At 45.9% G+C, this 13762-nt stretch overlaps 1 protein-coding gene across 3 annotated transcripts in view; it reads right to left on the reverse strand.

Moving 5' to 3' along the window:
• DIS3L2 (DIS3 like 3'-5' exoribonuclease 2) overlaps positions 1 to 13762 on the reverse strand; it is a 188083-nt gene that overhangs the window by 50850 nt on the left and 123471 nt on the right. For all 3 annotated transcript variants that reach the window (XM_027464181.3, XM_027464182.3, XM_013102318.5), the window contains one exon: positions 10165 to 10398. In XM_027464181.3, the coding sequence (XP_027319982.3) occupies positions 10165 to 10398 (234 nt within the window). The remainder of the gene's footprint in view (positions 1 to 10164; positions 10399 to 13762) is intronic.

Genomic DNA, 13762 nt, shown 5'->3' on the forward strand with positions numbered 1-13762 from the left:
CTACCTCTCACTCCTACCTAAACATGAGAAACCACTAAATCTCCAGCTCATTTAATCACCTATACATTACCCACTGGCTTATTTCAAAAAAAAAGAGAAAAAACAATGACAAAAAAAAAAAAAAGCAAGGAGATGTGAGCACAGTATTAAAGACTATCAACCATCACTTTCAGTAATGTTTGAAAATAATAAAAAACAGAGAGTTGAAGTGAAAATTCAAAACCTCAAAGTAATTTCAACCATACATACATGAGAAGGGAAAAGTTTATACATGATGCAACAGAAAAAATGACTCACTTTCCTAAATGCCAAAGCCTGCTTTAGTTCATTCTGTCTTCTATACCTGTTAAACACATCACTGAGAGAAATCATTTAATAAATTGCATTTTTTTAAATCCCTTTTTAGCCATTTAAGCATTTTATTTCCTAGTATCGTGGGTGAGCCTCTACTCTACCATGCTAATTAAAAGCAAAGCGCTCGCTGGATCAATGGAATTCTCTCCGGAAAGAAAGGAGAGGCTTGAGATTAAAACAGAGACCTTGAAATTGAGGTGAAACTGCAGCCTTAAAGCTAATGCAAAACCTCCTGTTGATTCATGGGAGTGAGAATGTCTCAATCAAAGGGCTGATCTCGGCACTGCCAGCAGACACCCAATAAGCTGCAGCTCCGCAGTCCCCCAAGGGAAGCAGGATCAGAGGGCTCAAGCCCCACGGTGCAGCTACTTTATTTCACTTGTCAAGGAAGGCCCAAATTACATTTTGTTTCATTCCGGCTAGATTGGTTTTTAAAACAAACAGACAAAAGTGACTGTTTGGTTAGTTTGTATTGCTGTGACAAGAACAAGTTTAAGTCCAGTTAAAGGCATTACCACAAAAACCCTTCGCTGTGATTTTGCACGGGTGGTTTCTTCCAGATGTCTGAAGTCCCTCACGCCACTCGGGCTCAGCACACTCTCGAGACTCCTTTCTCACCGCCTCTTGCTTCATTTTCAAGTGACCAGCAGTTTAACAGGAGCCCGTCTCAGATGGGAAACGGACTGCAACCGACTCAGCTGGTAATTAATTGGCAACACATCTCCCACCAGCCCAAATCCAAATAGAAGAAGGCATTGCCTTCAGAGAGTATAGTTTAAGACCTCCATCAAGCTTTCAGGCATGGACAATGCAACAACTTGTGAATACTGATCACTGGGGATTACAGCCGAACACAGCACCACACAGAGGAGCACAGGCAGGCAGGAGGTCTGTATGAAATCCCAACTATTGGCAAATCCTAAAAACAAAGTGCAACACGGACCAGCAACCTTATCTGAGATGTCATGCCCCATGGTCCCATTTTACGCAATTACATATTCAGGGGAAATCTCCACTGAATTATGCTCACATGCTAGAAGAACTTCCTTATTACTGTACGAAGATGGGGAGAAGTGCAAGATAAATGATCTAGACTACTGAAGACAGATTCACAGTCATTTGCTTTCAAAGCGAAAGCAACGGGTTGCTCAACAAAATGCAGTCCCAGTGAATCACTGCAAACTTTAGCAGGGCTTATCATTTCAGGAGGCATGGGCTTGGACTCGGAATGTTAAAAGATAAACCCAAAGATAAACCCCAAAATGGGCTTGAGCAGGCACTGGCTTCTTCAAAACAGGCAAAATGGGCTCCATCCTCAGCTCGGCTGCTGGGATCTTGGCTACGGCTCTGGCAGTCTCATTTCAGAGGGCTCTGGAAGGCACAGGTGCTCTCTGGGCTTCTTTGAACTTCAGCATCTGTATGTAACAGATGAGGAAAGATAGAGTGTCCCAGTATTTAGGATGAGTGACCATGCCCAGAGACACTTCATAAAATGAGCTGTGGTCATGGAAAGCAAGAATCCCCCCCACCCCACCCCTGCTCTCACTTTGGAATTGAAATGAGAAGTCACAGAAATGCAATGTCCGAATCTTTCATCTCGTTCCAAATGTTGTCCTTTGTCATTAGACAATCAGCCTTTCTTCCATTTACTGTTAGGTGAAACAGAACTGGCTCTGACAAAGAGCTGCTGCATCTTCACCTATGGCAGACTGATCACATTTGAAGTTGCATCACTCAACACACGCTGAGTCCATCTGAAAGAATGATGGATTAGCCACGCAGTCAGCAATAATTAATACCTGGGAAAAAAAACCCTTGTCAAGTCTCCGTTCAAATATGTGATAAATGGAAACTGAAACAACAGAAGACTTTCTGATGACGTCTGTTCATCGCTAGTAAGAAAAACACCGACTGGAAGGCAGGACACTCTGGGGCAAAGATTGCTTCCTCAATAGAAAAGGCAAAATCAGAACTTTGTTCCAACACTCACCCCACGTGCACCTCTACACAAACACATGTTTTCCTGGGTTTTGTGTTATCTCTCTTGCTGTTGGAGATACTGGAGAACCCAGTTTGTTTTTACTTCATTGAGAACCAGTTTCTCCACCCTTTTTCCTTCCCTTTTGAATATCATCAGTAGAAGAAACTTCCTCTTCCTAACATCTTCAAAAATACCTAAGTGATCTGCTCAGGTAGACGAAGCACCGAATTCTCTGTTCACCTTAGCTAACAGCTTCATTTTTAAGACACATTCCTTCACACTAAGACAGCACCTGCCACAGATGCCCCCTTTATCCCCTAGAGACATGGGGCACTACCTGGGGTCCCTATGAGCAATTGATCCCATGCTGCCTATCACACAAGCATGGGCAAGACCCTCCTATTCTGTCCAGGAAACCAAGAGGTGTCTACTTCTCGTGTGAATCCTTCCAGCCTTACCAGCAAGCAGCACGTGATGACTGCCAGCTCATCCCCTTTTCATAGCTTAGCAGCAACTGGATTCACTTGATGGAAGAAGCCAAGCAAATTGCAAAGTGTGATGAAGCAGTGCCCGCTGAACTGTCCTGTTTAAGCACAACAGACCTCCACGGGACAGCAGCACGCCAGCTGACACACGTAGGCAAGCTCTGCACCACCAAAGCACAAGAACTAAAAGGAGTGGGGAGAGTGAGACCACTTGAGAGACCACTGCTCAATTCTGGGTTGCAGAGAAGTGCTGGCCACCGTTAACACCTTCACACTGATGTGGCTTTGTGCCCTGCTCTGGGCTGAGAAGTACCTGCTGGGGAGCTAGGATGAAAGACTGACCTTAACAGTGCCAGCAACAGGAACAAACAAAAACCCAACGTTTTTTATTTAATAGAAATAAACTGTCAGGAATAAACATGAGCGGATGAGAATGATCAGCTCTGGCCTGAGGCACCGGATTTAGCCTGGGAATCAGGAAAAGGCCGTGCTGCCAGCTTTGCCACTGCCTCACTGCGTCAGCTCAGGCACTGCTTCACCTCCGTGCCTTTCCCATCGCCTGGGAGGATGGAGCCAGCCCCCCTCTGATACCTGCTCTGCTGCTGCTGGCAGACCTATGAAGCTATTGCTGTGACAGATAGCATATCAAAATTAAAGCATAAGACTCTTTTTTTTTTGAGGAGCTTCTGAGCTTTCAGGTATATCATGGATTTAGTAAAACTAATGGGTTAAGCTGTGTGTGTTTGTGAGAAAACCACTTGTACATGAACAGAGAACTTGAATATCTGAGCTAGTGGCTGAGAAACTCCAGCAAGAATAGAGAAGGTCACAACTCAAACTTGCATTACGGATGGTAAATCAAGGCCAAAGCACTACTGTGTGGGGAGCTCCTTCCCAAACGTACTTGCCCAGGCATCTGGCTGTGGTGGCTCCCAGCACAACGCTCTACAGCCGAGCCCTGCGCTCCAGCGCTCAGCTCCCCGCTCCTGCCGGAGCCAGCTCAGCCACTTCACCACCTGCTCCTGCTGCGACACAGCTGCTCAGCTCTAAAAGAACGATCAGGGAACGGCAGGATATGTGCAAGGACATCAATCCTGCTCACACCCCTGGGAGGACTTCATTAAAATCCCAGGGCAAAAGACCCACCACAATTAGATTCTGAGGGCTTTCTACTCAAAATCCTGATTGAATTGAAATATCTTAAAACCTAATGGCACCCCAACCATCTCCATGCGAGCTGGAAGATGCTCAGCCAGCGCAGACCCAACTCCCTAACACGATCCCTCAATGCCTCCCTCCTGCGTGTCTCCTCAGTGCGTGCGCAAATTGCCTGACCCGAGCCACTCACTGTTCCTGACGACAACGATGACATTTCATGTTGGCCTGCAAAGCACCATGATCCCCTCTGGTATTGGAGGAAAGACGTTTTGAAAAACATTTCTACCTCGCTAATGCACCTTTGCAAATGCATTTTGATTACTCCTGCAGAGAAGAGCAGGATCGCCCAGAAGATAGCTGTGGCCTTAGATGCTTGTTTTGGTTTATTAACTGGGGCTATGCAAAAGACTTAAAATCCCCAAAGGAAATTAACCTCCAAATATATCTAACATCTCCCCAGCTGCCTAATGTATCACACAGCCTAAGCAACTGTCCGTAATGATCGTGTAGCACCTGCTGTCCCCATTCTGTGCATCAGCGATGTCTCTTTAGCCAGACATCAAAGAAAAGCAGCAGACAATGGTGGAATTGTGATAGGAAGTGAGCAGTGAAAGCTCCTTGGCAGTCCGTATTTCCATTTATCTCGCAGTGCTGTATGAACAGCTCATCCTGCCTCATGCACTGTTGTTGTAGCAGCTTCTTTACCAAGAAAGATGCAAGGACAACCAGGAGGCAGTTGCTGAGCAAAGACACTTCCTCTGTAAAAAAGTGTGCGCTGGGAGCATGCAGGAAGGTACAGGCAGCAGCTGTGGCTGGAGAAACTCAGCATCACATCAGGGAGTGCTCTAGCCAGGACGGCCTTCCTGCCCTATTTTAACACATGATTCAGATCACATTGTCAGGGAAAATACAGGTGCATTCAGTTAACTGAGGTCCACACAACATTTGAGCCCTTTGCTGCCCCATTGCCCAGCGTTCCCACTGGAACTAAACATCAGTTCTGACCCAAAGTGCCTCCCGTTGATACACGGATATACCGAATTTAAAGCACCATGGCTGCTTCACCGGGGTAGAAACATTTACTACTTCCTTGTAGCAAAAAGAAGAGAAGATCTGTATGCTTATCAAACAGATACGAGACTGGAAATATGACATAAACAATTTCCCATAATTATTTCCAGCAGTCATTCTTATTGGAAAATTTTAATGGTGGTAGTAATTAATCTCTGACTCTTGAGATTTCCAATCAAACAGCATTAGCAGGAGCTACTGTCTAAAATTGTGCTTCTGTCCTATCCCATTAGCCGCAACTAAACACAAAATTTCCCAGCATACAATGTCACATCCTGCACGTACAATGTACCTCTTCCTCTTTATTTTCTACGTGTGGATGGCTTGAGCCAACTTCTCAGAACTGTTGGCATCAAGTACGTGACGTCTATTCTGAGAGCTCGTGTGACATATGACAGAGCATTTTGCAGCTGGCCTGCTGCTAGCACACGTTCTTGTATTTGGGGCGTTTACGCTTGTTTTTCTGCTTCCTGCAGCAGCAATGCTCTATTACTTCAGGAGTCCCACCAATTTTAATTAAACACAGCTATTCTCAAAGATCACTTATTACCTTATGCGCAGCGACCACTGGATACGACCACAGGCAAGGTCTCCAGCACACGCAGAGGTACACCGGTACAATTTCTACTAAGCTTTAAGTTATTCAAAACGATAAGAAACCCACAGGGAAAAGCATGACGAGATGGCACAGCACACAGACTGAGAGCAAGCAGAAGTGAGACCACTTCACTAGCAATTCAGTCCTTAAATTTGCATAACAGTATCATCGTTGCCATATTTATCCTTTTCTTTTTTTTTTTTTTTTTTGCATTCACCCACAAAGCTGAACACCTGTTGTGCAGCAAACAAGGAAACTACGATCTTGTTCTAGCAAATGTGAATGCACTTTGGGTTGTTCTCCCAATAATTTTGGCCCAAGCCAGTGTTTTGGGCACGCAGGTGTAAGTGCACTGGCAAAGGCAGAATCACGGGCACAACCAAAACCACCACGCAGCTCACCCAGTTGTCACAGAGACAGATCAGCATCCTGGGGTATTCTTATTTTAAATACACACTGAAATCCTTGTTAACCTGTCTCTTTGTAGGCATCTGTCCTCGTGATTCATTTATAAACTGCTGAGGCCAAAAAAGAGAACCATTTATCAGCACGTCTCCTCTACGCAAGCTCCTCGAGCTCAGGAGTTTTTCTGCAAACTTGATGGTTCTTTAAAAGCAAGTTTCTATCTGATCTCTGGCTAGTGTTTGTAAAAGCTGTGGTCTGGGGAAATGAGCCAGCTTCAAAGTAACATGGCCAGGAAAAAAAAGGTTGTGGGGAGTGCTTACTTTGGTTTTTAAACCAGGTCAGATCCCCACTCCAGTTATAACGTGGGTACACCAAGGGCTGCAAGGAGAGCAGCAGGGTGGCATTGCATGATCTGGAGCCGGAGGGAGACAGGGTGCAGACAATAGTGTAAATATCTGACTGGTTTTTCCTCAAAGCCACAGCAGAAGGCACCTCTTGCCTTTACATCTCAAAGCCGCAGGTCCAAATGAGAAGGCAATGAGATACATTAATCTCTGTCTGTGTGGACAAAGTTTCATAAGCTCCTTAGCAGCTGAAGGTGCAAAGACTTTAAACCTTTAAAACTTAGTGCTCAGCAGCCTTCTGGAGCTAGCAAGCTGGAAGGCAGCACAGGAAACCATATTCTAGGGAAAAAGCCCCAGAAGGGGGCTATGGGATCAGCAAGATCCCATGGAGGAACAGGCAAAGAAGCAAAAGGTTGCAAAGAAGGTCCTCAGACTCGAGGTCCAGCAGAGCAGGATTCCCCTCCTACAAACCTCTGCAGGGGCATGGAAGGAAATGGGGGAAAAAGAGTGGCAGGTATGTAGGTCGCCACCAAACTGGGGCAGGAATTCAAAAATTTCACAGCCCTAAAGGCACACGTATATAGTGATACTGAATCCACAAATCCTTAGCTTTCATGAGCATGCACTACCTCTGTAATTTGTCTCAGGGTTTTCTGTGTGACCCAGATATCCTATTCCCAAATTTTCCGAACAAGTATTCTTCAACAGTTGAGCTAGAGATTCCTGCTTCTAAAATTACCGCTAGAAAGAAAACCGTGGGCAAGCAAATGCTGCTCTCACACTAGGTCATAAAAATTCAGCAGCAATACTCAGGCAGGAAACCTTCCCCTCACCACAACACATCCAGGCTGACACTGCTGCGTCTTACCAGAGCCCTGTCGGGTGCAAGGGGTTCCCTGGCCAACCAGGATTTCTGCTGTTATACAGGTGTGCCCATGAATGGCCTCAAAAGAGAGATGTTTTTCATTTTTGGGAATCAATCCTAAATTATAAGGATGCTATGGGGGAGATAAATATCATCCCAAAGGGGAAACTGAGGCAGGCAGGGAGAGCGCCAGCCCAAGGCCACCATGGCCAGTGGCAAAGCAGGAAGGGAAATTCGTCCCCTAATGATTTTCTTAATGCTAACAGGAAGCACGAGAGCACGTCACAGTGAAAAATGGCAGGGTGGAAGTCAGAAAAACCCTCATCATCGTTCAATCAGGAGTGACCCCGAGGTAGAACTCAAACATAACGCAATATATAGGAAAAGGGCTCATATCCCTTGGAAAAAAAAGCACGGGAATCATCCATGCCCAGCTACCCCCTCCCTTAATACTGTGGGATGACCATTTCCTTCACTCACATATTTATTTGGAGTCTGATAATTCATTGCCCCTAGTTTCCTGCTGGAGTTTGTCTTCCATTGTTCAGGATGTGCATTACTCAACAGGAAATCAGCGAGAGGTCCAGTGATTAGAAAGGTGTGTTTCCCATTCGGGCCCACCCTTGCTTGCCTGCCTGGGGCTGGAAGTCAGAACTGCATCCATGGGAACTCCAGGAAGTGGGGGAACAAAGGCAGAGGGACTAATCTCGTTCTATTAAAAGCTGCAGACTGCTTTGTCCTGCCATATACACTGAACATGTCCACACACACACCCCCCTCAAATACTGTTTGCATTCAGGCCTTACTGTAACGGCTTTCTCCGTGCCTTGGGGAGGGTGTAGTTTATCAAAATGCAGCTCTCAAGGCAGTGCTTGAAAAGAATAAGCACGGTGAAAGTGTCCCTCGAACTAAAACACGCTTCCTTCTCAAAGATCATTACTTTCACTCTGACACTTTTGCCAGAGGAGACAGATTCCACGCGGCATGAAATGCCACTTGAGAAATGCAATCCAGTTTATCATTTGGCTATGCAGCAGGCTGGCTAGGAAGCAGCCCCTCGTGGTGCCCTTAGAGGCGGCTTTTAACCCAGATCTCACCACCGATGCTCCAGTATCACATCCTTAATGGCTCCATCGTAACAGCACAGAGCAAAACAAACCACCACTGATCTTTTACAGGGTATTACTGGAACAGGAGGCTTCCCTGGCCAAATCTTGCCGTCTAAAATGTCACAAGTGTTTTAAAAATATTCTCCCTGAGGTTATTTTGATAACAGGTACTTAACTCAGACACATATGGTGTCCATTCAGGGCAACACTGCAAATGTGACTTGTGTACCGCAACCAGAGGTTGACCTTTCTGGAGCACAGCTTCCAGTCACCATGGGTTGTTGTTCCAGTGCAGACATCACCAAGGTTTCCCCATTAGTTCATCAATATGAAGTGCAAAGGCTGGTGGTTTTTTTTTGTTTTAATGTTTCTCTAGCTTTCACTGTGCTTGGAAACAAAAGCCCAGCTTACTAACGACTGTGTGATAAACATTAATGAGGGAAGCCTCTGTTCCAAAAGAAGGTTAAGCAAATTCTGGAGGAGTTCAAAGCGGGAGTCTGGTTTCCAAAAATTACTTGAATCTGATTTAAGAAGGGACCATTTCCTATGAGAGGGAAAGATCAAATGAGAAAAGGGGACCTTGAGCAAAAGCCCTTGGCTCCAGGCTTATTTATGTATGCCTAGCCAGTCCTTTCAGGCCTTCAACAGATTCAGGCAAGATAGCGCAGCCACCACAATTCCTACACCAGAACATTTATCCTAAAGCATAATCATATAACCCCAACCTCCCCTACTGAAGCTCAAGCTACAGATGTCTCATTCTGCCTGTCTTACACATGGGGCACATCAAATTGCCTTCTCTTCAAAACAGCTTCACCAGACCAAGCCACGTGCTGGCCAAGGAAGGTCACTGCTTACAGACACTGGTTGCTCCCTCTGTACGATCAGACCACGTTTCCCTGCAACTGGAGACAATACTCCAGCACAGAATAAAATGGCAGGATTGCAACACACCTCTTACATACAATAGTCCTGTTTATACATCTCGGTACGCTAGCTCCTTTCTCAGCAATATGATTATGTTGACTCACTCTTGTTTTGCAATATGCAACAATAGAGCTTCCTCCATCAAACAGTCTCCTGGTCAGGAAGGCCACTGGGTTCTATAAATTACCAGAACCTGCTATCCACAAAACCTGTCAGAAGGCACCTTGCAGCAGCTGGATCTCAAATGCGAAAGTATTTTTGCTGCAGCAATCTAAAATATCTGGGTCTACTTATTAAGTAGAAATGACACAGACAACAATTGATACCAGATTATTTAAATTGCCCCAGACAGAAAACCTCCTCACTCGCATTTCTTCCTAAAACACACCCACTTATAAATATTAGCTTAGATTACATTTTAGTCATTTTCCCTGCCCAGAGAACTCCTATGAAAGTGGTGGAAAACATGAGTATTGCAGGCACAAGAATAAATGTGGAGGATAAGCCCTTTGCAGTGTAATGTGCGTTAAGGATATCTGGAATGCTTGATGATGAATGACACCGTCATGACTTATTTCACTGTGTAAGTTACTTACCCAGTTTACTACAGTTTCGGGATTTTGAAAAATGCTGGAAGATGGACCACTCCTTAAAAAACAGGCTGATTTTTCTTTAGATTCTACTTTACTTAGTGCTTTTGGTACATAATTTGATGCCATTTTTAAGATGACATCGGCACGCACACCTGCCTTTCTATTCCAGCCTGATTCTCCCCTTGAGTTTTTGGATTGATCAGGAAATCCTAAGGGAGTAGAGCAGGGAATTGCTTCGGTGGACTGAAAGCCCTAAGGGGCTGGATTTACTCACCTGGTCGAGGCGCAGAGCACCGTCAATGAAGCGCTGTTTGCGGAGGTGTTGGGCGATCCGGTGCAGGTTCAGCACAGCTTGCTGGACCTCGGCTACTGAGTGCTGAGGGGAGACAGGGGGTAGCTCTTCAGGTGAGAACACCTTCCCAGGGTTTTCAATCATACTCTGTGCATGGTCGTAGCTTAGCTTCACGCAGGAGCAGATGACTGTCCGCCCAAACCATTCGTCCAAGATCTGCAAAACACGAAAGCGGAGGGAGATCTGAGGACTTACTTTACTCCCAAAAGCTTGGGAGGCTGTAAAAATATTGTAAGGAATGACAACAGACCTCACCACTGACTGTCATCTTTGAGGAAATATCTTCTCATACTGAGGCCATCAGAAGACCTTTTGCTTACACAGATTCTCTAGTGTCTAATAAGGTGCATAAGCACAGTAAAGTCTTTCCTTCGTATAGGAAACTGCTTCATTCTCCCTCCTCTGCCTGACTTCACTCTTTTATAAAGCTCATAAGAACTACAGCCCATCTGGGAGCTGAAGTCAGTCAACTGACTCAGAGCTTAATAGGTGCAGGAGTGGCAACAGACAGAGATATGTACACGCAAAGAAGGATCTTGCACCTAAAACACAGCAGACTGCAATCCACCTCTTCAACTGAAGTCTAAACATCAGGGCACAAGGGGCTGGCTCTACAATACTGCCTTGCGGTGATGTCCTGTTTGGAGCATACCAGGGAGAAAGCTGTAGAGACCCCAGTGTCAAATGAGCACTTGTAAAAGTGCCTAAGAAGGATTTGGATGGGCCTGGAGGAGAAATGGCCTGTCACTGACCCCTTTTTCTCTAATCAAGCCTGTAGTGTGAGGCCTTAACTCAAGGCAGAAAGCATTCTGAGCTACAAAATTACTTTGCAATCTACAGGAAAATCACGGGTAAATCTCCAATGAAATTATTAATTAAATCAGAAGCCATTCCCATTTTAAATTCCGTAACAGAATATTGATGTAGAAGTAGCAATTCGAAATTATTCCTTAAAGCAGAAAGGATTTAGCATATTTTCAGGTGAGATATGTAAGAGTCCAACAGCTCATCTAGCCAGCGAGCAAATGCAAGGGGCAGAAGGCTCTTCAGAAAAGTGAAGAGCACTGGCATGAGGGCTCTGGAGAGGGATGCAGCCTGTGATAACCCCTTCAAAGCACAAGTGCTCAGAGAATAGAGAACAGTAATTCTACCTTAGTTACAAGTGCCATCTTCATCAGGGACGAGGTAAAGCCTGCAAGTGACAGTGTCTGTGGAGAACAGCCACCTCTAAGACAGGCTCATCAAGGGTATTGCTTCAGAAAAGCAAATCCTCTTCTTAAAAGGAAAGGATTGAACCCCAAGATACCTTTGCTGTCTCCCTCCCCTGTGCCCCACAACATCAGTACAGTGTAACTCAGCAGCTCAGACCTCCAAAAGTTACAGCTTCTGTGTTATTTAAGCTCATTTTCAATTAGAAAGTGTCCTAACAGATGGGATGCAGCACGGGATGGCTCGGAATGCAAAGTGCTCAGACTCTCGGCTCTTGGTTATTGTGTGCCCCTCTACCTACACACAAGGAGAAGGAAGAAAAAGGCAAAAAGGTGGGAAAAGAGATGATGTAAGATTGCTGGCAGCACCTGCCCTGTGCTCTGCTGCACCCTGTTAAATGTGGTTCAGCTTCTTGTCACGGTATGGGATCCACATCCACCGGGTCAGCAAATCTGATGACATCTGCTGGACCCCAAAAATCCTCCTGGTACTAAGCAAGACCTCTGATGTGGAAGAGGCTGTGCTGCTCCTTAAAAGACTGACTTCCAAAACTATTAGATGGTTGAAAATGGATAATTCAGACTTTCGCAAGGTGTGGATGGTGCTCAGGTGCCAAAAAGGTGCTGTTCTTCGTTTAAGCAAGGCTGAGCAGCCTTCACATGAGCTGAGCACTTCCACAGACCCTCCAACTGTAATAGGCAGTTCCTCCAGCTCCAGCTGTTAATTTCTGCATCGAAGGTCACTAACAATCCTGGCTCTCACTACTTTATGCTCCCAAACCAAATATTTTATGTTTGGAAAGCGCTCTCATTTTGCTTTACAACGCAGGTGAGTCAATTCCATCCCACACACGCATGGTTGAAAGGACTGGGCACAGAGCAGAGGGAAATTCTGAGGACGAGCGCTTTCTCCAGTCCCTGGGCTAGCACCGACAGCCAGGTCTGAGGCTACACGGTGCTTTCTGCCACTGGTTTCCAAGAGCTCGTTCTGTCCTTTGCAGGAGGCAACAGACCGGATTTCCACTTTGCTGTCTGAATTTGAAGCTTTCAACAAAATCTTATTTTTCTGCTTGCTCAGAAGAGGCCAAATATTTCAGAGCTCCACTCACTTCCTTGTAAGATGAGAGATGCAGCGAGTTGGGCCCCAGGAATAGAACTAGAATGTCAAATCTCAGGCAGGCTACACTCAGGGCAAAGCGTCAGGACAAGCAGCCCAATACTAGCAGACATTAAAATTCCTTCACTTCTCTGTTTCCTCAACTCCTTTTTCTGTTCTTGGTCCCTCGAAGGCAACCAAACAGCGTGATGCAATCTCTGTTCCTGCAATGGCTCTCACAGGTGTAAATTAGACAGAGACAACCCTATGGGAGGACTTTTATTAATGAACCCAATAACCCACTTCTCACCAAGGTTGCCTGGACGCATTACACATGCCTCTTGCAGGCAAGGAATGGAGTTTTGGATGCATCCTGCCCTGTGCCGTCCAGTAATTCCTGCGTGCAGCGAGCAGAGCTGCCAGGCTGAGCCCTGCTCTAGCAGGCTCACTTCACTCTACCCAACATCCAAGTGCCTCCTGGAAAAACCCTCTATTTCTGCCTTCAGCGGCCATCCGAGCAGCCTCAGGGTAACCACAGCCTCGCGTCCCTGGTTTGGAAACCCAACCAGAAGAACGGGCAGGCTCTGCTCCTGCAGGGAAAGCCACACGGGATGGGCAGAGCAGTGCAAAGGAGCAGCATTTCAGGGGGGTGAGTGTAGCACGTCCTGGCTGATGACAGCAGTTCTGAGCCTGGCAAAGATGTTTGTCTGTCTAGGTTGTTTCAGGCTGAGGCAATTTCTCTTCCTCTCTGGTAGAAGGGACCAGCAGGGCTGTGCTTCAAGCACACCACCAAGCAATAACAAAAAGAAGAGTTGCATCGTTTGTTTTCAAATATCTTTCTGTTGACTGCATCTGAACACGAACGTGCTGCGTTGTTCCTATAAACGCCCAGCTCTGCTTCTGGAGAACAGCACAGATACAACAACACGGTTAACGCCTCTGCCCTGGGAAAGTCATCGCGGAGACATCATGTCACCATATCCCACCGGGGTCTGTACAGCACTGCTCAGGCAACATTTTGTTATGCTCACAGAAAACGAGGAGATTAAAAACTCCAGAATGCAAAAGCAACAACAACAAGAAAGTGCCTGTCTCTGAGGAGGGCTGAGCCTGGCATTATTTTCCTGAAAGAAACAAGAAATAAAATCCCCAACAACTCGTCAACAATCGCAGTCAAGTGAGGAATCTCTGTGGCTTTTACTTGAGTGAGGCATTA

Source organism: Anas platyrhynchos, chromosome 9 (assembly GCF_047663525.1).
Source record: "Anas platyrhynchos isolate ZD024472 breed Pekin duck chromosome 9, IASCAAS_PekinDuck_T2T, whole genome shotgun sequence".
Lineage (NCBI taxonomy): Eukaryota > Metazoa > Chordata > Aves > Anseriformes > Anatidae > Anas > Anas platyrhynchos.